The sequence below is a fragment of the Harpia harpyja genome, chromosome W (genome assembly GCF_026419915.1).
Source record: "Harpia harpyja isolate bHarHar1 chromosome W, bHarHar1 primary haplotype, whole genome shotgun sequence".
NCBI lineage: Eukaryota > Metazoa > Chordata > Aves > Accipitriformes > Accipitridae > Harpia > Harpia harpyja.
The window spans coordinates 10695505-10720331 of NC_068968.1; the positions used below are offsets into that span (position 1 = coordinate 10695505).

Below are 24827 nucleotides of genomic sequence, written 5' to 3' on the forward strand. Positions count from 1 at the left end.
CCGTTGATATCCCTTTTCTGGTGAGGAGGGATATGGTAGGAGAAAAGAGTCGGTCTGAACGGCAGCTGTGGTGCTTCCATAGCACAGTGGAATATCTCTTGTGTCAGTTTGGGTCAGCTGTCCTGGCTCTGTCCCCTCCCAACCTCTTGCCCACCCCCAGCTTACTGGACTTTGGGGGTGGGGGTGGTTGGAGAGACAGCCTCCGTGCTGTGGGAGCACTGCTCAGCAGTAGCCAAAACATTGGTGTGTTATCAACACCCTTCTAGCTACAACTACAAAGCACAGCACTATGAGGGCTGCTATGGGGAAAGTTACCTCCATCCCAGTGTGGCAGGTACACCCACCCCGACAGGAAACGAAACTTCTCTGGACAGGGAGGAGAGGAAAAAAACCCCAAACCCTAGAGGCCGCAGGTTGAAAGCCGAACTGACCAATCCGACACGCGTCAGTACGTGGAAGTGTTGACCTTTTGGCCAATGGGGAATAAAACAACCACAGATCAGATTCGACAAGGGTAAAAATGGGGCCCCGCCGGAGGGCATTTTGAGTCAGTCCTCCTCGGAGCAGCGGGTCTGCAGTCAGGGGCTCTCCCCTTGGGTCGGGATGCCGCCCTAGGTAACTCCTCGAAGTTGAGAGCCCTCATCTTTTAGGTGAGCGACATGCGCATTTTGAGTCATCATTTTTAGACCTTAAGAATTCTTAAGTGGGCTGTGTAGTACTCATTCCCCTTACATCATTGAGCCTGTGGTTCACTAATGTTATCGTGGTTCTAACTAACTTTTTTACTGAAGAATAGATCTGATTTTTAACACCTGTTGGATTTGATTGTGTGAGCCTCCGTAACATTAAATTGGAGTAGTCGGCAGGATGATGTTAATAGAGGAATTATTACGGAGGCACGGCTGTAGCCCTTCTCCCCCAGGTATGGAATGGGCAAAGGAGAAGTGGTCCGACCCAGCAGCGGTCGTGGAGAGAATAGAACAATGCCGCGGAAATAGTCGAGATGGCAAAGGCAGTATGTGTGCCATCCTAGGCGCCTGCTTGATTCAAGCGCAAAACCAAAATAATGATTCTGACAGGCTGGCAAAGGATAATTCTAAAAAGCAATGGGAAATAGGTTGTTCGAAGGCAGAATTGAAACGAGAAAAGGAGCGGACGCGTCTATTAGAACGAAAGATTGAAATTATGCTCGCGCAAGCAAAAAAGCCCCCCAGCGTTACCCAAATCTGAAAGTTAATTACGGGCACGGACCCTGAGGATTGGGATGGGGACATTTGGGGAGACTCTGATGAAAACAGCTCTGAAGAGGTAGAGGAATTGGAGGAAAGGGACGCGCGACCCCTTATTAAAACAGAAAGGCACACGGGTCCGCACGGTGGGAACCCCCGAGCCACTGTCCGCACGACCCCTTGGACGGTGGACGGGACCCGAACTCAGTGAATTACAAGCTAAGTTTTCACGCAAGCCGGGCGAAACCGAAACTGAGTATTTGTGGAGGGTTTCTTTAACTGGGGGAGATCGGATACTATTGAGTGATGACAAAGCGAGGGGTTTCTGGGGACCGGGAGTGTTTTTGAGTGACGGACCGGCGGGTGATCAGTCGATAACGTCCCGAGTAGCCTATTGGGCTGGGGGTGTGGACCCCAAGGAGAGAGGAGAACCTGTTACTATCCGGGTAAAGGGATTGTTGGAGTTAACGGAGGAAGTGCAAAAGGCGGCCTGTGTTCAGGCCATGTACGACAGAGGGCAGCAAGGGATAGCGATGGCTGTACCGGTGGACCCCCGCCACCCCTTAGACCCCTTATTAGAGGGCTGCCGGATGCTTTAAAAATACACGTCCAGTCCCTCAGAGAAAGAATTCAGGGGGCCATTGAGCGTAATCAGCAGAACCCGCCCGCGCACGGGATGACCTGGGCGGAAGTACTGCACAGCATAGTAGTTCACGGGCGCGAGATGGGATGGGCGGAGCCGAGCGGTGGCGCGGAGGGTAACAGGAAGGTCCGGCAAGCCAGTCGTAAACGCCGCCCCGAACGGCCTCCCCCCCGGGAGCCTGAGCCTCCTTCCCGGGGTCGGCCGGGTCGGAACGACGATCCCGGAAGGAATGATCTCTGGCGGAAGGCATTGGCACTGGGGGCACCCCGAGCCGTGCTGCACGGGCAGGCCGCTGACGACATCCGGAAGCTGGTGGAATTGCTGGAGGGGAAAACTAGAGACCAAAGGGAAGCGCCAGCAACCCCGCCCCCTCGGGAAGAGAAACTGAACCCTTTCGCGGCACTGCGAGGGGAGTTGGAAGGGCTAAAAACTAGAAGTTGCGGTCTGGGGTTCAGGCCGCCCAATGCGCGTGGTGAATTCTTGCCAACGGTCTGCTGATAAGGAGCCTTGTATACACATTCCTGTGGGTCCAAGACGGATAAGTTTAGAATTTTTAATTGATACGGGAGCCCAAATTAGTGTTTTAAACAAACGACAAGCTAATGAGCTAGGGATTAAACCATCGAGAAAGACTATAAACATAATGGGAGTGACAGGAGCAGCAGAAAAATGTCCCATAGCTCGAACTCAACTTTGGCTACCTGGGGAAAAGAGAATGACTGCTGTGGAAGTGGCTTTGAGCCCCTATGAGGGAAATATACTGGGATTCGATGTGCTGGCGGGCAAACAGTGGTACCTACCCAATGGCAGAGTGTGGAGCTTTGGGGGCAGAGGGTGTTGAAAATATTTTGATAAAGAAATTAAAATCTAATTATATAAAAGAGTTTGGTTTGATTAAGAAGTAAAAAATTGTGAAGCATAGGTATGGGAGTGTTAAGTTTGAAATGTAGTCATAGGAACTTAGGAACTTTAGAAAATGTACTGTGTGTGACTATAAGAATTCAAGTATTGTCTAAAATCAGTTAACCACAGAAACTTTGACAAAGATTTGTTGGTTTGTAGTGTTTTGTTTTAGGAAACTAGGGAAACCGTTATGGACACCAGTTTGCTGCCTGGAAACCCCTTACCCTTCCCACCTCGATCTAATTATCGAGGATTCCAATCAGTAGAGTTAAGTGAGATTAACCAATGATTGTTTTAACGTAAGAATATTAATAAGATGGTGTGACTGAAGGACCAATTATTAGAAAGGTTAAATTTAAGAATAGACATAGTATGCATTTTTATGTAAACTAATATAGATGATGGTGAGAATCGTACTGCGCAGAATCACCTAAGAGAGGTCAAGAAGCGGACAAGTGAGGAAGACTATGGAAGACCACCAGAGGGCTTCTGAAGACCACCAGAGACGTTCACTGCGCTTGCGTAAAGGACATTTACATATGTTAATAGTTTCCCGGAAAACTAATGATTATGTATAACATTTCTCGGAAATCTAGTGAATATGTATAACAGGTGTGCATTTAACCTGCATAGTTAAACCAGACAGGTGCACACGATAGGTGGAGCGATCCCCCATGTGCCCAGCGCTGCAATAAAGGAGTGCCTGCTTCTTAACTTCTCATTGCTGTTAAGGAGTTTTATTCCGGATTTCGGCAACAAGGGGCAGGGGCTACCCACGTGAAAACGTTGCAGGTTGCTCCTGCACTACCGCAATCTAAGGTAACCCGTGTCTCTCAATACCCACTGCCAGCCGCTGCCAAGCGGGGTATTTCGGAAGTAATTAACGATCTTGAGAAGAGACAGATCACAAGTTGTCGTGGTTTAACTCCAGCCAGCAACTAAGGACCACGCAGCCACTCACTCACTCCCCCCCCACACCCAGTGGGATGGGGGAGAGAATCGGGAAAAGAAGTAAAACTCGTGGGTTGAGATAAGAACGGTTTAATAGAACAGAAAAGAAGAAACTAATAATGATAACACTAATACAATGACAGCAGTAATAATAAAAGGATTGGAATATACAAATGAAGCACAGTGCAATTGCTCACCACCCGCCGATCGACGCCCAGTTAATCCCTGAGCAGCGATCCCCCGCCCCCACCCCCCCCAGTTTATATACTAGACGTGACGTCACATGGTATGGAATACCCCGTTGGCCACTTTGGGTCAGCTGCCCTGGCTGTGTCCCCTCCCAACTTCTTGTGCCCCTCCAGCCTTCTCGCTGGCTGGGCATGAGAAGCTGAAAAATCCTTGACTTTAGACTAAACATTACTTAGCAACAACTGAAAACATCAGTGTTATCAACATTCTTCTCATACTGAACTCAAAACATAGCACTGCACCAGCTACTAGGAAGACAATCAACTCCATCCCAGCCGAAACCAGGACACAGGTCGCATACATTCCCCTTATAATTCTCCTGTTTGGCCAGTCCGTAAACCAGATGGGAGGTGGCGACTAACAGTTGATTATAGGAGATTGAACAGTAATACCCCACCATTAACTGCTGCTGTTCCGAGCATAACCTCAATAGTAACGGCAATACAGGCCGCGGCCCACCCATGGATGGCTGCTTTAGATGTCAAGGATATGTTTTTTATGATTCCCCTAAGGGAAGAGGACAAACCCCAGTTCGCCTTCACTTGGGAGGGGACACAAAACACCGTTAATTGGCTTCCCCAGGGATAGAGGCATTCCCCCACTATTGCCCTCAATGCTTTAGCCAAGCTTCTTGATGCTGTGGAAGTGCCATCAGGTGTTCACATATATCAATATATAGATGATATCCTAGTCGGTGGGGATAACAAGGAACAGGTAGGGCAAGTGGCTGAGGCCATCTGGAATCTGTTAGTCAAGAATGGGCTAGACATTCCATCTTCTAAATGTCAAGGTCCTGGACAAGAAATTAAATTCCTGGGGGCATGGTGGATAGCTGGAGCAGTTGCGGTACCCGACGACACTCTTATCAGCTATTGAAAAGGGACAGACTCCGGGCGATAAAACGGAATTACAGCAGCTGCTAGGTACTTCAGGCTACTGGAGAAAACATATACCAGGGTTCTCAGTGATTGCCCGGCCTCTCTATGACTTGCTCCAAAAGAATAGGAAATGGGATTGGACTTTGCAACATACGGAAGCCCTTAACACTTTGAAAGATGAGCTTAAGGCTTATCAGAGACTAGGCCCGTTGCACCCGCGAGACCCGTTAAGGGTGGAATGGGGATTTGCCGCACATGCTTCGTACTGTGGCGTGTTTCAAAAGGGACCGCAAGGACCAGCTAGGCCTTTCTTATTCTCTTCCACTTCATTTAAGGAGACTGAACAACGATACTCAGATTGGGAAAAAGGGGGTCCTTTCCCTCACTAGAGCGGTTAAGGAGGCTGAAAAGCTGCGCGCATCACAAGATGTTATAGTACAGGGCCCTTTCCCTCTCTTAAACTCAGTCCTCAATGGGTCGCCTCCTCCCGAGGGAGTAGCCCAAAAGGCCACAGTTAGGAAATGGTATGCATACCTAGAAGGGATGTGTCAGCTGTGGGAGCACTGCTCAGCAGTAGCCAAAACATTGGTGTGTTATCAACACCCTTCTAGCTACAACTACACAGCACTATGAGGGCTGCTATGGGGAAAGTTACCTCCATCCCAGCCAGACCCAAACCAAAACTACATCACAGGGAGACGGCAAACTTCATCTTTCTTTAGCAGCCATTAGAAAAGGGAGATGGGCATGGGAAAGCAGGGCGATCCTTTGTTGCCCTTGAACCCTATGTTACTGAGGCATCTGAGACGCCCACTGGAAGGCGCCTTCATCTCTTCTATATCCCCAAGCGATCGGGTGAAGTTTGGTGACACAGGCGTGTAAGTGACCCGAGGACTTCACCTTTATTTAGTCTTCCCGGGGAGGAGATGGAAACGGTTTACCTGAAGTAGATGGAAACTGACATATGATGTTTCCTTGAAACTGCACTGGTGCAGTGTTTGCTTACTGAATGATTGAGCTAGGTAACATCTATTGTTCTGTCTGCGTCAACTCCCTAAGGTATCTGGAAGGTGTTCCCGCTTCTGGGGGCGGGGGAATTTTGAAGAAGCTAGGTATGGCTTTGTTATGGGTTTGTGTGGCGTGGGGTTTTTTTGGTCGCGGGGGAGGGGGTCGCGGGGGAGGGGGCCGCAGGGGTGGGGGCCGCAGGGGTGGCTCCTGTGGGAAGCTGCTAGAAGCTCCCCCGGCTCCAAGTCGGACCCGCCTCCGGCCCAGGCTGACCCAATCGGTGACGGCGGTAGTGTTGTCCCACAAGTGGGGGCGTTTACTCGGTGTGTGAAACGCCAATATACACACAGAGCAGAGGTATTTTATTCCAATTCATGTTTGCGCAAAGATGGGGGCTAGGTGGTAATCCACATAGCTAGCACACCTCATGCCTAAACGGGCAAGCAATTTATACGGTTCAGTTATACATATTCAATTTCCAAAGTTCTTCCCCAAAACTATTACTGGTAGTCACTTATCTAGTACAGTTTCTATTGGGTTAAAGTTTCCCCGCTTCGAATTAAAGGTACAGTGTTCTTTTATTCTACAGCGCATGCTCAAGGAGAGTGGGGGGGGTAAGTCTTTTGGTCTTGAATTGAGTCGGTGGTCGTGATCTCCCCCTGCCGCCTTTACCTTTCCTCCAGTTATCAAAGATTTTTTGCTGACTTCATGGCTATTAGCAATTTTTCAACTTTTAGGCGCCTCCTGGGGTAGGATGTTCCCTTCTTATCAGTCTTTTAGTTCTTCTTCAGGGGCACAGTCGTTAGCACGGCATGCCTTGTGTATACAAAGGGTATCTTATTTCACAAGACCTTTGTGGTCGTCTTAAGTACATCACTCCTTAAGTATATCATTTCTCAAGTACATCAGTAGTGCCTCTGGGATAACGTATTTAAGAAGGGGAACCTGCAGGGAGTAGGGGGATTGGAATGCGAGAGGAACACCCATGCAGATACCGAGGTCAGTGAAGAAGGAGGGGGAGGAGGGCCGCCTGAGGAGGTTGATGCCCCTGCAGCCCGTGGTGAGACGGCAGGCTGTCCCCCTGCAGCCCATGGAGGTGAACGGTGGAGCGGAGGCCCCCGAAGATGGCCGTGACTCCATGGGAAAGCCCGCGCTGGAGCAGTGTGTGACTGAAGATCCGCCCGCGGAAAGGACCCACACCAGGGAAGTTCGGGAAGAACTGCAGCCCGCGGAAAGGACTCACGTTGGAGACGTTCGTGAAGGACTGTCTCCTGTGGGAGGGACCCCACGGTGGAGCAGGGGACGAGTGAGGAGTCCTCCCCCTGTAGGAGGAAGGAGCGGCAGAGACAATGTGTGGCGAGCTGACCCCAACCCCCATCCCCTGTTCCCCTGCGCCGCCGGGGGGAGGAGGTAGAGAGAACCGGGAGTGGAGTTGAGCCGGGAAAGAGGGAGGGGTGGGGGGAAGGTGTTCTAAGGTTTGGTTTTACTTCCTAATATCCTTGTTTTGATTTGATTTGTAGTAAATTAAATTGATTTTGTTTCTTCCCCAAGTTGAGCCTGTCTTTTGCCCGTGACCGTAAGTGGTGAGTGATCCCTCCCAGTCCTTATCTCCACCCACGAGCCTGCCTTTATATTTTCTCCTCATCCTGTTGCAAATATTCTGGTAAAGAAATCAAAATTTAATCACATAGAAGAGTTAGGTTTGATTAAGAAGTAAAATTGTGAAGCATAATGTATAGGATTGTTAAGTTTGAAATGTAGCCATAGAAACTTTAGGAACTGTGTTATGTGTGACTATAGGAACCTTAATATTGTTGAAGTTTGAAATAGCTAACCATAGAAACCTCACCAGGAAGTTACTGGTCTTTCTATGTTTTGTTTCAAGAAACTAAGGGAACCGTCATGGACACCAGTTTGCTGCTTACCCTTCCCATCTTGATTTGAGTATCGAAGATTCCAATCAGTAGAGCTAAGTGTAACTGACCAATGATTGTTTTTAAATAAGAATATTGATAAGGTTATATAATCAAAGGACCAATCATTATACAGGTTAAATTTAAGAGCGAGCATAGTATGCATTTTTATGTAAAGAGCTTATGTAACAATGACCTGACAGAAAAAGTCTATAAAAACTGATGGATTTTGATACTAAGTTGGACACGCCTTTGGAGGAGCGATCCCCCGTGTCCCCAGCGCTGCAATAAACGAAGTGCCTGCTTCTTAACTTCACATTGGTGTTAAGGACTTTTATTCCGGATTTCGGTAAGAATCCCAACGTGGCCGGGGTGGGGGGAGCGAGCGAGCGAGCGGCTGCGTGGTGCTTTGTTACCAGCTGGGCTGAAACCACGACAGTCTTATACATTCAGAGAGACTGGGCGATTACCATAGGTTTTAGAAGCCTGTGGCGCCTGGTGGAATTCACGTCTCGCCTCGCAGGCAACGTTGCCGATACTTTGCTCCAAACCAGAGCGAGCAAAGGGTTATTATTAAACAGTGATCCACTGAAGAATCGTAGAATCCTAGAGCAGCCCAGGTGGGAAAGGACCTTGAAAGATCATCTGCTCCATCCTTCCGTGGGAAAGGGAGCCTAGATGAGATTATCTAGCACCCTGTCCAATCGCACCTTGAAAACCTCTAGCGATGGGGACTCTACCACATCCCTGGGGAGGCTGTTCCAGTGGATGATTGTTCTCACTGTAAAAAAAAAAAAAAAAAAAAAAAAAGTCAATAGTCAGTCTGTCTTGTATCGAGATGAAATCTCTCTCCTGGGGCAACTTGTACCCATTGCCCCTTGTCTTCCCCATGTGGCTCCTTGTGAAGAGAGAGCCTCCCTCCTCTTTGTAGCCACCCTTTAAGTACTGGAATACTGTGATGAGGTCCCCCCTGAGCCTTCTCTTCTCCAAGGGAGAAAAGACCAAACTCCTTCAGTCTTTCCTCATAGGGCAGGTTCTCCAGCCCTTTGATCATCTTCGTGACCCTCCTTGGGACTCTCTCCGGTCTGTCTGCGTCTTTTTTTGAATTGTGGGGACCAGAAGTGGACACAGTGCTCCAGGTGCGGCCTGCAGGGGTGGCCTCTGTGAGAAGAGGCCAGGGTCTGCCCTGTGCCGGACACAGCTGGTTCCAGCCAGCTAGGCACCGGGCTCACCGCAGGCCAAAGCTGAGCAACTCGGCGAAGCTGGTGGTGCCCCTGTGGAAACATATTTAAGAAAGGGCAAAACGCTGTCCGGGGCAGGTATTTCCCTGCTGCCCGTGGATCCGGCAGGTGGATATTTCCTGAAGGAACTTTTTCATCCTATTTTCTCTCCCTGTCCTGTTGAGGAGGGGCAGTGAGAGAGCAGCTGGGTGGGCCCCTGGCAGCCGGCCAAGGTCAACCCGTCAACCCATCGCAAAGCCTAAAAGGCAGATTCCTCCATGTAGCAGTTGAAGGGGGTTGGTGGTTTAAAGAATGATAGTGACTGGGGTAGGAACAGGACGTTTTGGAGATAGGAAAGTCGGGAAATATCTGGGGATCCAGTCACTTTGGGTGGGCGGGGGGGGGAATTTCAAGAGAAAAAGCCTTCTTTCTGAGCAATAAGAGGTTCTTGTGAGAAAAAGGATCTTGACTCCATTTTCTTTCTCACTTGGTAATAAAAGTGATAAAGAACTGGAACTCCTGCGTGCAAAGGGATGAAAATGTGCGGAGCCCGTTGGATTCTCTTTGTGTGTGCGCATTGGAAACCCAGGAACAGCTATGAAGAGGTCATGGAGTAGATGCGAGCTTGGTCTTGCTAAACTTGATTAAAACAGAGCCTTAGAGAAGGCAATGCCTTGAGGATGTGAAGGGTAAAAGGACAATAAGTAAGGCTGGAGATGTAGTTCCTGACCCTTTTGTCGGGAAGGATTAGGACTGAATGTTGATTTGACTGAAGCGCAGGTACCAATCCGTCTTCCGTAACTGAAATTTCAGTAGCAAAGGAGACCCAAAGCTGAGAATTGGGCACCGATGATGCTTTTGATACTGTCCAGGTTTCCCCTAGCAATGACCCCAGAGCTCTGAGGGCGATAGTCAAGGGCATGGGGGCCCAGGTGGTGTTCTCCTCAGTCCTGCCGGTGAGGGGAAAGGGTGGGAGGAGGAGGGCACTGATAATGCGGGTCAAGAATTGGCTGCGGAGCTGGTGCTGGTGACAGGGTTTTGGGTTCTATGACCATGGGCCCCTGTTTGTGGGTCAGCGTCTGCTTGGGAGAGAGGGGATCCACCTCACTAAGCGGGGCAAAGGTATTTTTGCCAGTAGGCTAGCTGACCTCATTAGGAGGGCTTTAAACTAGGAATGAGGAGGGGAGGGAGAGAGTAACCAGCAGCCCTGCGAGGCAGCGACGGACAGGGTCACTGAGCAAAGCGCAGGGGTTGATGTGACAGGAAGGGATCACAAAATCACCAAAACGGGGCTTAAGCAGGGTCACCTCCAGCATTTGCATGTAAGCAAGGAAGTGCCTACAAGGCACCATTATGGAGAAATCCCCAAAACCCCTTCTGGGGAGTCAACATGCTGGGGGTGCCTCTCTGAAGTGCCTGTACACTAATGCACGCAGTATGGGGAATAAGCATGAGGAGTCAGAGATGCGTGTGCAGTTGCAGGGCTACGATCTTGTTGGGATCATTGAGACGTGGTGGGATGGCTCCCGTGACTGGAGTGTTGCAACGGAGGGCTACGGGCTCTTTAGGAAGGACGGGCTGGGAAGACGAGGAGGGGCAGTGGCCCTTTTATGTGAGACAACAGCTGGAATGCATGGAGCCCTGCCTGGGGAGGGCTGATGAGCCGACTGAGAGCTTATGGGCAAGGATTGAAGAGAAGATGGGTAAGGGTGGCATTCTAGTGGGTGTCTGCTATAGGCCACCCGACCAGGAAGAACAAGCGGATGAGGCCCTCTACAGACAGATAAGATGGGAGCAGCCTCGCGTTCGCAGGCCCTGGTGTGGCAGTACACTCCCCCCACCTCCCAAGCCGGAAACGAAACTTCTCCAGGCAGGGAGAAGAGGAAAAAAAACCCTAAACCCTAGAGGCCGCAGGTTGAAATTTGAACTGGCCAATCGAGACGTGCCAGGTACACAGAGGTGACCTTCTTAGCCAATAGCGATTAAATGACCACAGATCAGATTCGACAGGGGTAGAAATGGGGTCCCGCCGGAGGACATGTTGGAATCAGTCCTCCTTGGAGCAGCGGGTCTGCAGTCAGGGGCTCCCCCTTGGGTCAGGGCACCGCCCGAGGTAATTCCTCGAGGGAGAGAGCCCTCATCATCTTTTAGGTGAGTGATATGCGCGTTTTGAGTCATCATTTTTAAATCTTAAGGATTCTTAAGTCAGCTGTGAAGTATTAATACTCTTTACATCATTGAGCCTGTGGTTTTATAAAATGTTACCGGAGTTCTAACTAACTTTTGCTGAAGAATAAATCTGAGCTTTAACACCTGTTGGATTTGATTGTGCATGCCTCCGTAACACCTGGTCCTCACGGGGGACTTCAACCACCCCGATATCTGCTGGAGGGACAACACAGCAGGGCATAAGCAATCTAGGAGGTTCCTGGAGTGCATTGACGACAACTTCCTCACCCAAGTGATAGAGGAGCCAACGAGGAGAGGTGCTCTGCTGGACCTCCTACTGACCGACAAGGAGGGGCTCGTTGGGGATGCGAAGGTCAAAGGCGGCCTTGGCTGCAGCGACCGTGAGATGGTGGAGTTCAGGATCCCGAGAGGAGGGAGGAGGGTAAAACACAAGCTCACGTCCCTGGACTTGAGGAGAGCCGACTCTAGCCTCTTCAGGGATCTGCTTGGAAGCGTCCCATGGGATAAGGCCCTGGAGGGAAGAGGGGCCCAAGAAAGCTGGTTAATACTGGAGGGTCACCTCCTCCAAGCTCAAGAGCGGTCCATCCCAACGAGCAGGAAGTCGGGCAAAAATGCCAGGAGGCCTGCGTGGATGAGCAACGAGCTCCTGGCCAAACTCCAGCACAAAAAGGAAGCCTGCAGGGGGTGGAAGCAAGGACGGGTAACCTGGGAGGAATACGGAGACATTGTCCGAGCACGCAGGGCTGAGGTTAGGAAAGCTGGAATTCCCACCTGGAATTGAATCTGGCAAGGGAGGTCAAAGACAACAAGAAGGGCTTCTATAAGGGCTTCTACTTAGTGGGCATGGTTGAAGGTTGGACTCGATGATCTTAAAGGTCTTTTCCAACCTAAACGATTCTATGATTCTGTAAGTACATAGGTGACAAAAGGAAGGCTATGGAAAAATGTGGGCCCTCTGCTGAATGAGGCGGGGGGACCTGGTGACACAGGACATGGAAAAGGCTGTGGGACTGCAGCGGCCCCTTCTCTCCCTTCCCCCCCCCCGCCGGTACCTGCCACCCTTTCTCTTCTGTCCTGGGACTTCGAGGTGACCTGCTGAAAGAAAATGGTGTCCACCTGCCGCAACTGCAAGGCTGCGGCTGCAACCCAAACGGAAGCGCTACAGCCTACCTGTGCTGACGTCTCCCCACAAACAGACCTCCCAAGGACTGATATAGCTGTCTAGACCTCGGGCCGCATGGAGCTCCAGTACCTGGAAGTCCCCCTAGCACCCGAAGGCAGCGGTGGACGTCATAGCTGCAAGCGTGCCCAGCTGGAAGATCTCCTTGGACAAGTAACTATGCTACAAGAGGAGCTCGACAGGCAGCACGGTATCCGGGAATGCGAGCAGGGGATCGATGCGTGGTATTGTACGCTGTCCCGGGCTGAGCGACAGCCTGCCTTAAGGCTGCGCAAGAGGAAGGTAAGCCTGAATCCAACCTCGAGCTGACTGATGCAAGGCACTCACGAGATGAAGGAGACTGGATGCTTGTCTGTGCTTGGGGTAGAAGGAAGAACCCTCCCCATCTCCTGAAGTGTCCCTACATAACAGACAGGATGCTCTGGGGTTGGAGACTGAAGAACATGTGAGTAACGGACAGGATCCAGGACAAGCCAACCATGCAAAGCTGACCCAACCACCCACCCGCATTAGAACCAGCGCCGCCAGAAAAGCACGCAAGGTATTAGTAATTGGAGATTCCCTACTGAGAGGCACCGAAGCACCCATTTGCTGTCCAATCAATTTCCCTAGAGAAGCCTGCTGCCTACCAGGAGCTCGCATTCGTGGCGTCACTGAGAGGCTGCCGAGCCTGGTGAACCCTGCAGATTATCATCCGCTCCTACTATTCCGCGTAGGGTCTGGCGAGGCAACTTAGAACCCTCCCAGGAGACTATACGTCCCTCGGAGCAATGTTAAAAGGATCGGGAGCACAGGTGGTGGTCTCCTCTATCCTCCCAGTCAGAGGAAGGGGTCCAGGAAGGAGGAGACGAATTGAACAGGTGAATGCCTGGCTGCGTAGCTGGTGCCACGCTCAAGGTTTTGGCTTCTATGATCGTGGATCTACCTTTGAGAAGCCGGGTCTGTTGGGAGCTGATGGGATTCACCTGACCAAGCGGGGCAAGAGGGTCTTTGCCAACAAGCTGGCCAGACTTACAAGGAGGGCTTTAAACTAGACTCAGCGGGGGAAGGGGACGGAGTTTTGAGCAACAGAGAAGAGCCAGGGGCTGCTGATGCGTTAGGAACCAACAGGGGAACACCTGAGAAATGCCGCAAAGGAACTGGGGCTTGATCCTCCAAAAAGGTGACACGGTCGACAGCCCAGCTGAAGTGCCTCTATACCAATGCATGCAGCACGGGTAACAAACAGGAGGAGTTGGAAGCCACTGTGCAGAAGGAGCAGAAGGGAGCTGGCAGCTCTTTAAGGACGTTTTTCTTAGCGCACAAGAGCTCTCGATCCCCATGCGTAAGAAATCAGGCAAGGAAGGCAGGAGACCAGCATGGCTGGGGAAGGACCTTCTGGTCGAGCTGAAGCGCAAGAAGGAAATGCAAAGGCAGTGGAAGCGGGGACACGCATCCTGGGAAGAATATAGGGATGCTGCCCGGGTGTGTAGGGATGGGATCAGGAAAGCTAAGGCACAGCTGGAGCTGAATTTGGCAAGGGATGTGAAGAATCATAAGGAGGGCTTCTACAGGTGCGTTGGTCAGAAAAGGAAGAGTAAAGAAAACGTACGCCACCCCCACCCCCCTCCGATAAAGAAGACGGGAGATCTAGTGACAACCGACATGGAGAAGGCTGAGGTACTCAACGACTTTTTTCCTCCCTTTTCGCTGGCAACCACTGTTCCCACATCTCTCAAGTCCCTGAACCTCAAGGCCGGGACTGGGGGAACAAAGTCCCTCCCATCGTAGGAAACGATCCGGTTCGAGACCACCTGAGGAACCTGAACGTACACAAGTCCTGCACCTGGGGAGGAACAACCCCATGCACCGGTATATGCTGGAGGCCGACTGGCTGGAAAGCAGCTTTGCAGAAAAGGACGTGGGGGGCTCCTGGTGGACACCAAGTTGAACGTGAGCCGACAATGTGCCCTTGCCGCAAAGAAGGCTAAGGATATCCTTAGCCCGATATAGAGGAAAGCAGGGTTTATGTATGTTACAATACAGTTGTGTAGACCAATCAAATTGCTCACTATCCCCGGGGGCGCAGGGCACCACAGGCCACCCTTGGGCAGCTTTGGGGGCACTGCCTATTTTTCTAAAAGCCTCCTACCCAGCTTAGCGCAAATCCTATCTTGATCTGCCCTCCAGCCCTCAAGCCACCAGTGCTGAACACAGGCTTTGTATTTTATTTTCTCCCAGGAGGCGTGCAGCTTAGAAACGTCTGCAACTGAAGCGGGGCTTTCAGGGAACAATTTAGAGCAACTTCTGTCGGTTCTGCGAAATGTTCTGAAAAGTTAAGGCCTGCCCTGCCCTGCCCTGGCAAAAGCAGTCATTTGACTGGAGGGAGCAGCACCAAAAAGCCACAAGCACGTTTGGGGTGGACTTGATGCGGTAATAAATAACAAGAAATAGTACTTCTAGCTACAACAGCCTCTTCTGAGACCTCGTTGCCCGCCCGCAGGGTCGCAGCACTACACGGCACAGAGCACTACACGGCACAGATCCCTCCGCGGAGTCGCCCGACGTCGTCTCCCTCCGCGCCCCGGTCGGATCCCTCCGCGCCCCGGTCGGATCCCTCCGCGCCCCGGTCGGATCCCTCCGCGCCCCGGGGGCACGCAAACTCCCTGAGCCCCGGTAAGCGCCAGGTCGACGAGGGCGGACCCGCCAAGGGGGCGGGGACAAGCGGCAACGACAGACGAGACAGCCAATCGAGACGCGGGATCGGCCGGCGGCGATCTGGCGGCCCAATGGGCGCCGCGGAGGGCCTGGCCGAGTGGAGGAAGCGCGGGGGCGACAACGGGCGTTGTCGTGGCTGGCGAGATTGTTGGGGCGCGGGCCGCCCGGCCCGGTGGCGCCACTACTGTCTTCGGAAAGATCACCGGCAAGGCGCTTCCCCGCCAACGTCATCTACGAGGACGAGGAGGTAGCCGCGGCTTTGCTCTGTGCGCGGTTCCTCTTCCCTTCCCCCCCTCCCCCTCCCCCTGCGCTCGCAGGCACCCTGAGCCGAGGACCCGTTGCGCGGTGCCCGGGAGCGCGGCAGGGCGGGTGGCGGCGTTGCTGCGGGTGGGTGGGTGGCTGGAGGGACGGGGGACGGACGGGGCCTCTCTGGGTTGTGGCGCTCTCTACTGCACCATCCCTAAAACATCGCGCTTCTTCGGTACCCCCCCCCGCCCCCGGCTGCTGCGGCGCGTACCGGGTTGCCGGTGTTGCCCGGCTCGCCTCGGTTCCCAGCCCCACCGCGTCGTGCGCGTGCGTAGAGGAGGGCCTCTGACGGTAACGCACTTGGTGGCAGCCGCAGACGTCTGCCGCCTGATATCCCTTTGGCACTGCAAGTCGCGCGAAGTTTGCTGCCGAGGGATGGGAGTGGTCCTGCCTCGTGTGGGATGATAGTCTTGAAACCAGAGCAGCGACCGTAATGAGTTAGTTCTGCATAGGAGAAATGCAGGTCTCGATGTGCCTCGTAACAGCATTATAGAGATTTCACAGCTCTGCTGTGCTAGGCTTTGGTTCTGAACCCCCAAACTGGATTATTAAAGCAAAGAATTACAGCTTTTCTTATTTTTCTTAACAAAAAGCTAGAAACCGGTCATCCTGCGGGCTGCAAAAGCTTCCCAGATCTTGTTTCTGTGGCGAAGTGGGACCGTGATAACAGCATGCTTGCGAGGTTCGCGCATGCTGGTGCACCACAACGTGCTAGGAACCAGAGTGAGCTGCTTAGACTGTGGGGAAAAAAATGCAGCCGTTGCCTACACGATGTTAACTTTAAGTTAGTATCCCGTATAATTTTGTTATTAAAATGCTGAAGATTAACAGTTAGGGATGCCTTCTGCTTTTGAAGGTAGGGTTTATGTGCAATACAGAAGACAGGCTCGTACTAGGCACTTGCAGGCTTCCTGCGATTATGCTTTCGTTCAATACTTGAGCTCCCTGTCGCATGGAAAACGAATGGCCGCTGATCTTCCACTTCACCAAACTCTTTGCTGGTTCAGTTAAGCCGTTTGTCTCCTGCCTCTGGTGGACCACATCGAATAGAAAAACTGCTTAGGAAATGATCAGCCCAAACTGAAACATACTGGAGGTCGCTAATCTGAAGTACTGGCCCGTCTCCTTGCCCCCATCATCTTGCGTGCACTTCTGGAGGGGGCTCTGTAAATATGTTGTATTTTGTGTATAGAAAGTATTAATATCGCGTAAGAAAAATCAACGTTTCGGCTTGCGTTTGGGGTATCTGGCAATCTGCTTCTGTACGAGTTCAGTGGGGCGTATTGATTTGCTTAAGCTATTGCCTTTCTCTGAAGCCAGTTGCGTTTTAACTGTTTACTCTTCCTCCAGCGCCTTGCGTTCCATGATCTTTCGCCCCAAGCTCCGACGCTTTTCCTAGTCACGCCTAAGGAGCCAATTATCGGGTTATCTGACGCAGAAGATTCTGGTGAACCTGTAAGTACTGCGGAAGCTTTCTGTGGGCTAAACTGTACCTGTAATTAGTTCCTAATTTACTAGACTCTCTCTCCCATCCCCCCTTTTCCTCTTGATAGGGCACACGCAGTAGGCTATTGTGGGTTTTCTGGCGCTATAATCTTTTGCCTCTAGCTTGTAATGGAGTTGAGCTTTTTGACTAACAGTAGCGATATAAAGCAACGCTCCTCCCTGGGTATGTACTTCTGGTGCAAAATGCAGCGTTGTTTTGGAGCGCAGTCTGATGCCTGTCGTCGTGGTTTAGAGTAAGAGTAGTAGTACTTCCTCTAATACGGAGAAGAGGGCTTGGGGTTTTTGGCAGGTCAGGGGTGAGGAAGGGCAAAGCTGGTTGAGAGGTGCTGGATGCTTCACTCTTGGCTGTGAAAGTCAAGTTCAAAGACTTTGTAAACCCACGCAAAAGGCACCCTAAGGTTTATTTTCCACCACAATTGCTTATGTTGCCTGAAGATATAATGGGGGCTTTAACCCGGAGACAAACTTAGCTTCTGTGGCCGTTTTGTAGTCCGTTACTGTCCAGCTTGAAAAAAATTGCATGGCTCTTCCCTCCCCCCCCCCCCCCACACACACAGTGTGCATAATCGGTCTTTGTAGCTTTGCTTGGAAAATGTCAGTTGCAGGCGGGCGGACAGACGGTAATTTGAAGCGCAACGGTTGAATTGCTAGGAATTGGCTACCTGGTTTCTCTGGGTGGTTCTCTGCTCTCAGTCCTTCCCTTCCTGCCCTCTCCCCTCTTTGTGTGTGGCTTTTTATTTTACTTATTTATGGGTTTGTATTTCCTTCTCCAGCTTCTTGGGCATTTCATGATTGTTGGCAAGAAGCGTGCTGCTCACCTGGGCCTGACCAATGGATTCCGGATGGTTGTGGATGAAGGGCCCGAGGGCGGGCAGTCTGTCACGTACATCTACATGTTCTGGGTGGCCGTCAGTTGGGCTGGCCGCCTGGCTAAGATTTTTGCACCGCAAGAGTTGCTGCACGTGTACAAATCGCCACTGAATGGATTTCGTCTGTTGCCCGTCAGTCTAGTAGCCGCTGTTGACGTCTAATTTTTTGTGACGTGTGTCTGTGGAAGGTAATAAAAGCTTTGAGCAGCAGTTGCACAATAAAGATTTAGCATGGGGATATCACCTCTGTCTTGTGCGTCTTACTGAGGGAAATAGTTCTGCAAGTTAAAATGGTGTCTCCCTGGAGCGTAATTATGTGGAACGTTTCAGTCTGTTAACAGTGTTCTATAGACAGATAATGATTTGCCCAGTCATTTGAAGCGTGATGCTGGAACCGCTTAGCAGTCTCCTGCGTCGTGCAGGAAGCAAACTCTTAGCTTTTTGGAAGCGGTACGCAAATGTACGTAAAGCCAGTGTAGGCTGCTGCTAAAACTTTAGAAAATACTGTATGTGGCGCTACAGGCATGCCGTACAAGGGTGGTTTCGGCACAGTGCAATGCGGTGGAAGCATCCAACTCCTGTTGGAGCGCTTTATCAATGGCTGTGTGCTAAGGCCCCGTTGATATCCCTTTTCTGGTGAGGAGGGATATGGTAGGAGAAAAGAGTCGGTCTGAACGGCAGCTGTGGTGCTTCCATAGCACAGTGGAATATCTCTTGTGTCAGTTTGGGTCAGCTGTCCTGGCTCTGTCCCCTCCCAACCTCTTGCCCACCCCCAGCTTACTGGACTTTGGGGGTGGGGGTGGTTGGAGAGACAGCCTCCGTGCTGTGGGAGCACTGCTCAGCAGTAGCCAAAACATTGGTGTGTTATCAACACCCTTCTAGCTACAACTACAAAGCACAGCACTATGAGGGCTGCTATGGGGAAAGTTACCTCCATCCCAGTGTGGCAGGTACACCCACCCCGACAGGAAACGAAACTTCTCTGGACAGGGAGGAGAGGAAAAAAACCCCAAACCCTAGAGGCCGCAGGTTGAAAGCCGAACTGACCAATCCGACACGCGTCAGTACGTGGAAGTGTTGACCTTTTGGCCAATGGGGAATAAAACAACCACAGATCAGATTCGACAAGGGTAAAAATGGGGCCCCGCCGGAGGGCATTTTGAGTCAGTCCTCCTCGGAGCAGCGGGTCTGCAGTCAGGGGCTCTCCCCTTGGGTCGGGATGCCGCCCTAGGTAACTCCTCGAAGTTGAGAGCCCTCATCTTTTAGGTGAGCGACATGCGCATTTTGAGTCATCATTTTTAGACCTTAAGAATTCTTAAGTGGGCTGTGTAGTACTCATTCCCCTTACATCATTGAGCCTGTGGTTCACTAATGTTATCGTGGTTCTAACTAACTTTTTTACTGAAGAATAGATCTGATTTTTAACACCTGTTGGATTTGATTGTGTGAGCCTCCGTAACATTAAATTGGAGTAGTCGCAGGATGATGTTAATAGAGGAATTATTACGGAGGCACGGCTGTAGCCCTTCTCCCCCAGGTATGGAATGGGCAAAGGAGAAGTGGTCCGACCCAGCAGCGGTCGTGGAGAGAATAGAACAATGCCGCGGAAATAGTCGAGATGGCAAAGGCAGTATGTGTGCCATCCTAGGCGCCTGCTTGATTCAAGCGCAAAACCAAAATAATGATTCTGACAGGCTGGCAAAGGATAATTCTAAAAAGCAATGGGAAATAGGTTGTTCGAAGGCAGAATTGAAACGAGAAAAGGAGCGGACGCGTCTATTAGAACGAAAGATTGAAATTATGCTCGCGCAAGCAAAAAAGCCCCCCAGCGTTACCCAAATCTGAAAGTTAATTACGGGCACGGACCCTGAGGATTGGGATGGGGACATTTGGGAGACTCTGATGAAAACAGCTCTGAAGAGGTAGAGGAATTGGAGGAAAGGGACGCGCGACCCCTTATTAAAACAGAAAGGCACACGGGTCCGCACGGTGGGAACCCCCGAGCCACTGTCCGCACGACCCCTTGGACGGTGGACGGGACCCGAACTCAGTGAATTACAAGCTAAGTTTTCACGCAAGCCGGGCGAAACCGAAACTGAGTATTTGTGGAGGGTTTCTTTAACTGGGGGAGATCGGATACTATTGAGTGATGACAAAGCGAGGGGTTTCTGGGGACCGGGAGTGTTTTTGAGTGACGGACCGGCGGGTGATCAGTCGATAACGTCCCGAGTAGCCTATTGGGCTGGGGGTGTGGACCCCAAGGAGAGAGGAGAACCTGTTACTATCCGGGTAAAGGGATTGTTGGAGTTAACGGAGGAAGTGCAAAAGGCGGCCTGTGTTCAGGCCATGTACGACAGAGGGCAGCAAGGGATAGCGATGGCTGTACCGGTGGACCCCCGCCACCCCTTAGACCCCTTATTAGAGGGCTGCCGGATGCTTTAAAAATACACGTCCAGTGTCCCTCAGAGAAAGAATTCAGGGGGCCATTGAGCGTAATCAGCAGAACCCGCCCGCGCACGGGATGACCTGGGCGGAAGTACTGCACAGCATAGTAGTTCACGGGCGCGAGATGGGATGGGCGGAGCCGAGCGGTGGCGCGGAGGGTAACAGGAAGGTCCGGCAAGCCAGTCGTAAACGCCGCCCCGAACGGCCTCCCCCCCGGGAGCCTGAGCCTCCTTCCCGGGGTCGGCCGGGTCGGAACGACGATCCCGGAAGGAATGATCTCTGGCGGAAGGCATTGGCACTGGGGGCACCCCGAGCCGTGCTGCACGGGCAGGCCGCTGACGACATCCGGAAGCTGGTGGAATTGCTGGAGGGGAAAACTAGAGACCAAAGGGAAGCGCCAGCAACCCCGCCCCCTCGGGAAGAGAAACTGAACCCTTTCGCGGCACTGCGAGGGGAGTTGGAAGGGCTAAAAACTAGAAGTTGCGGTCTGGGGTTCAGGCCGCCCAATGCGCGTGGTGAATTCTTGCCAACGGTCTGCTGATAAGGAGCCTTGTATACACATTCCTGTGGGTCCAAGACGGATAAGTTTAGAATTTTTAATTGATACGGGAGCCCAAATTAGTGTTTTAAACAAACGACAAGCTAATGAGCTAGGGATTAAACCATCGAGAAAGACTATAAACATAATGGGAGTGACAGGAGCAGCAGAAAAATGTCCCATAGCTCGAACTCAACTTTGGCTACCTGGGGAAAAGAGAATGACTGCTGTGGAAGTGGCTTTGAGCCCCTATGAGGGAAATATACTGGGATTCGATGTGCTGGCGGGCAAACAGTGGTACCTACCCAATGGCAGAGTGTGGAGCTTTGGGGGCAGAGGGTGTTGAAAATATTTTGATAAAGAAATTAAAATCTAATTATATAAAAGAGTTTGGTTTGATTAAGAAGTAAAAAATTGTGAAGCATAGGTATGGGAGTGTTAAGTTTGAAATGTAGTCATAGGAACTTAGGAACTTTAGAAAATGTACTGTGTGTGACTATAAGAATTCAAGTATTGTCTAAAATCAGTTAACCACAGAAACTTTGACAAAGATTTGTTGGTTTGTAGTGTTTTGTTTTAGGAAACTAGGGAAACCGTTATGGACACCAGTTTGCTGCCTGGAAACCCCTTACCCTTCCCACCTCGATCTAATTATCGAGGATTCCAATCAGTAGAGTTAAGTGAGATTAACCAATGATTGTTTTAACGTAAGAATATTAATAAGATGGTGTGACTGAAGGACCAATTATTAGAAAGGTTAAATTTAAGAATAGACATAGTATGCATTTTTATGTAAACTAATATAGATGATGGTGAGAATCGTACTGCGCAGAATCACCTAAGAGAGGTCAAGAAGCGGACAAGTGAGGAAGACTATGGAAGACCACCAGAGGGCTTCTGAAGACCACCAGAGACGTTCACTGCGCTTGCGTAAAGGACATTTACATATGTTAATAGTTTCCCGGAAAACTAATGATTATGTATAACATTTCTCGGAAATCTAGTGAATATGTATAACAGGTGTGCATTTAACCTGCATAGTTAAACCAGACAGGTGCACACGATAGGTGGAGCGATCCCCCATGTGCCCAGCGCTGCAATAAAGGAGTGCCTGCTTCTTAACTTCTCATTGCTGTTAAGGAGTTTTATTCCGGATTTCGGCAACAAGGGGCAGGGGCTACCCACGTGAAAACGTTGCAGGTTGCTCCTGCACTACCGCAATCTAAGGTAACCCGTGTCTCTCAATACCCACTGCCAGCCGCTGCCAAGCGGGGTATTTCGGAAGTAATTAACGATCTTGAGAAGAGACAGATCACAAGTTGTCGTGGTTTAACTCCAGCCAGCAACTAAGGACCACGCAGCCACTCACTCACTCCCCCCCCACACCCAGTGGGATGGGGGAGAGAATCGGGAAAAGAAGTAAAACTCGTGGGTTGAGATAAGAACGGTTTAATAGAACAGAAAAGAAGAAACTAATAATGATAACACTAATACAATGACAGCAGTAATAATAAAAGGATTGGAATATACAAATGAAGCACAGTGCAATTGCTCACCACCCGCCGATCGACGCCCAGTTAATCCCTGAGCAGCGATCCCCCGCCCCCACCCCCCCCCAGTTTATATACTAGACGTGACGTCACATGGTATGGAATACCCCGTTGGCCACTTTGGGTCAGCTGCCCTGGCTGTGTCCCCTCCCAACTTCTTGTGCCCCTCCAGCCTTCTCGCTGGCTGGGCATGAGAAGCTGAAAAATCCTTGACTTTAGACTAAACATTACTTAGCAACAACTGAAAACATCAGTGTTATCAACATTCTTCTCATACTGAACTCAAAACATAGCACTGCACCAGCTACTAGGAAGACAATCAACTCCATCCCAGCCGAAACCAGGACACAGGTCGCATACATTCCCCTTATAATTCTCCTGTTTGGCCAGTCCGTAAACCAGATGGGAGGTGGCGACTAACAGTTGATTATAGGAGATTGAACAGTAATACCCCACCATTAACTGCTGCTGTTCCGAGCATAACCTCAATAGTAACGGCAATACAGGCCGCGGCCCACCCATGGATGGCTGCTTTAGATGTCAAGGATATGTTTTTTATGATTCCCCTAAGGGAAGAGGACAAACCCCAGTTCGCCTTCACTTGGGAGGGGACACAAAACACCGTTAATTGGCTTCCCCAGGGATAGAGGCATTCCCCCACTATTGCCCTCAATGCTTTAGCCAAGCTTCTTGATGCTGTGGAAGTGCCATCAGGTGTTCACATATATCAATATATAGATGATATCCTAGTCGGTGGGGATAACAAGGAACAGGTAGGGCAAGTGGCTGAGGCCATCTGGAATCTGTTAGTCAAGAATGGGCTAGACATTCCATCTTCTAAATGTCAAGGTCCTGGACAAGAAATTAAATTCCTGGGGGCATGGTGGATAGCTGGAGCAGTTGCGGTACCCGACGACACTCTTATCAGCTATTGAAAAGGGACAGACTCCGGGCGATAAAACGGAATTACAGCAGCTGCTAGGTACTTCAGGCTACTGGAGAAAACATATACCAGGGTTCTCAGTGATTGCCCGGCCTCTCTATGACTTGCTCCAAAAGAATAGGAAATGGGATTGGACTTTGCAACATACGGAAGCCCTTAACACTTTGAAAGATGAGCTTAAGGCTTATCAGAGACTAGGCCCGTTGCACCCGCGAGACCCGTTAAGGGTGGAATGGGGATTTGCCGCACATGCTTCGTACTGTGGCGTGTTTCAAAAGGGACCGCAAGGACCAGCTAGGCCTTTCTTATTCTCTTCCACTTCATTTAAGGAGACTGAACAACGATACTCAGATTGGGAAAAAGGGGGTCCTTTCCCTCACTAGAGCGGTTAAGGAGGCTGAAAAGCTGCGCGCATCACAAGATGTTATAGTACAGGGCCCTTTCCCTCTCTTAAACTCAGTCCTCAATGGGTCGCCTCCTCCCGAGGGAGTAGCCCAAAAGGCCACAGTTAGGAAATGGTATGCATACCTAGAAGGGATGTGTCAGCTGTGGGAGCACTGCTCAGCAGTAGCCAAAACATTGGTGTGTTATCAACACCCTTCTAGCTACAACTACACAGCACTATGAGGGCTGCTATGGGGAAAGTTACCTCCATCCCAGCCAGACCCAAACCAAAACTACATCACAGGGAGACGGCAAACTTCATCTTTCTTTAGCAGCCATTAGAAAAGGGAGATGGGCATGGGAAAGCAGGGCGATCCTTTGTTGCCCTTGAACCCTATGTTACTGAGGCATCTGAGACGCCCACTGGAAGGCGCCTTCATCTCTTCTATATCCCCAAGCGATCGGGTGAAGTTTGGTGACACAGGCGTGTAAGTGACCCGAGGACTTCACCTTTATTTAGTCTTCCCGGGGAGGAGATGGAAACGGTTTACCTGAAGTAGATGGAAACTGACATATGATGTTTCCTTGAAACTGCACTGGTGCAGTGTTTGCTTACTGAATGATTGAGCTAGGTAACATCTATTGTTCTGTCTGCGTCAACTCCCTAAGGTATCTGGAAGGTGTTCCCGCTTCTGGGGGCGGGGGAATTTTGAAGAAGCTAGGTATGGCTTTGTTATGGGTTTGTGTGGCGTGGGGTTTTTTTGGTCGCGGGGGAGGGGGGTCGCGGGGGAGGGGGCCGCAGGGGTGGCTCCTGTGGGAAGCTGCTAGAAGCTCCCCCGGCTCCAAGTCGGACCCGCCTCCGGCCCAGGCTGACCCAATCGGTGACGGCGGTAGTGTTGTCCCACAAGTGGGGGCGTTTACTCGGTGTGTGAAACGCCAATATACACACAGAGCAGAGGTATTTTATTCCAATTCATGTTTGCGCAAAGATGGGGGCTAGGTGGTAATCCACATAGCTAGCACACCTCATGCCTAAACGGGCAAGCAATTTATACGGTTCAGTTATACATATTCAATTTCCAAAGTTCTTCCCCAAAACTATTACTGGTAGTCGCTTATCTAGTACAGTTTCTATTGGGTTAAAGTTTCCCCGCTTCGAATTAAAGGTACAGTGTTCTTTTATTCTACAGCGCATGCTCAAGGAGAGTGGGGGGGGTAAGTCTTTTGG

General features: G+C 50.8%; 1 protein-coding gene across 1 annotated transcript; it reads left to right on the forward strand.

Moving 5' to 3' along the window:
- The first annotated feature begins 12418 nt into the window (after positions 1 to 12418).
- LOC128136050 (uncharacterized) lies at positions 12419 to 17982 on the forward strand. Its single transcript, XM_052775141.1, has 5 exons — positions 12419 to 12643; positions 13078 to 13300; positions 15022 to 15305; positions 16715 to 16819; positions 17644 to 17982. Exons 1-5 carry the CDS (start codon positions 12419 to 12421, stop codon positions 17899 to 17901), a joined length of 1095 nt encoding a protein of 364 aa, XP_052631101.1. The 3' UTR covers positions 17902 to 17982.
- Positions 17983 to 24827: the final 6845 nt, after the last annotated feature.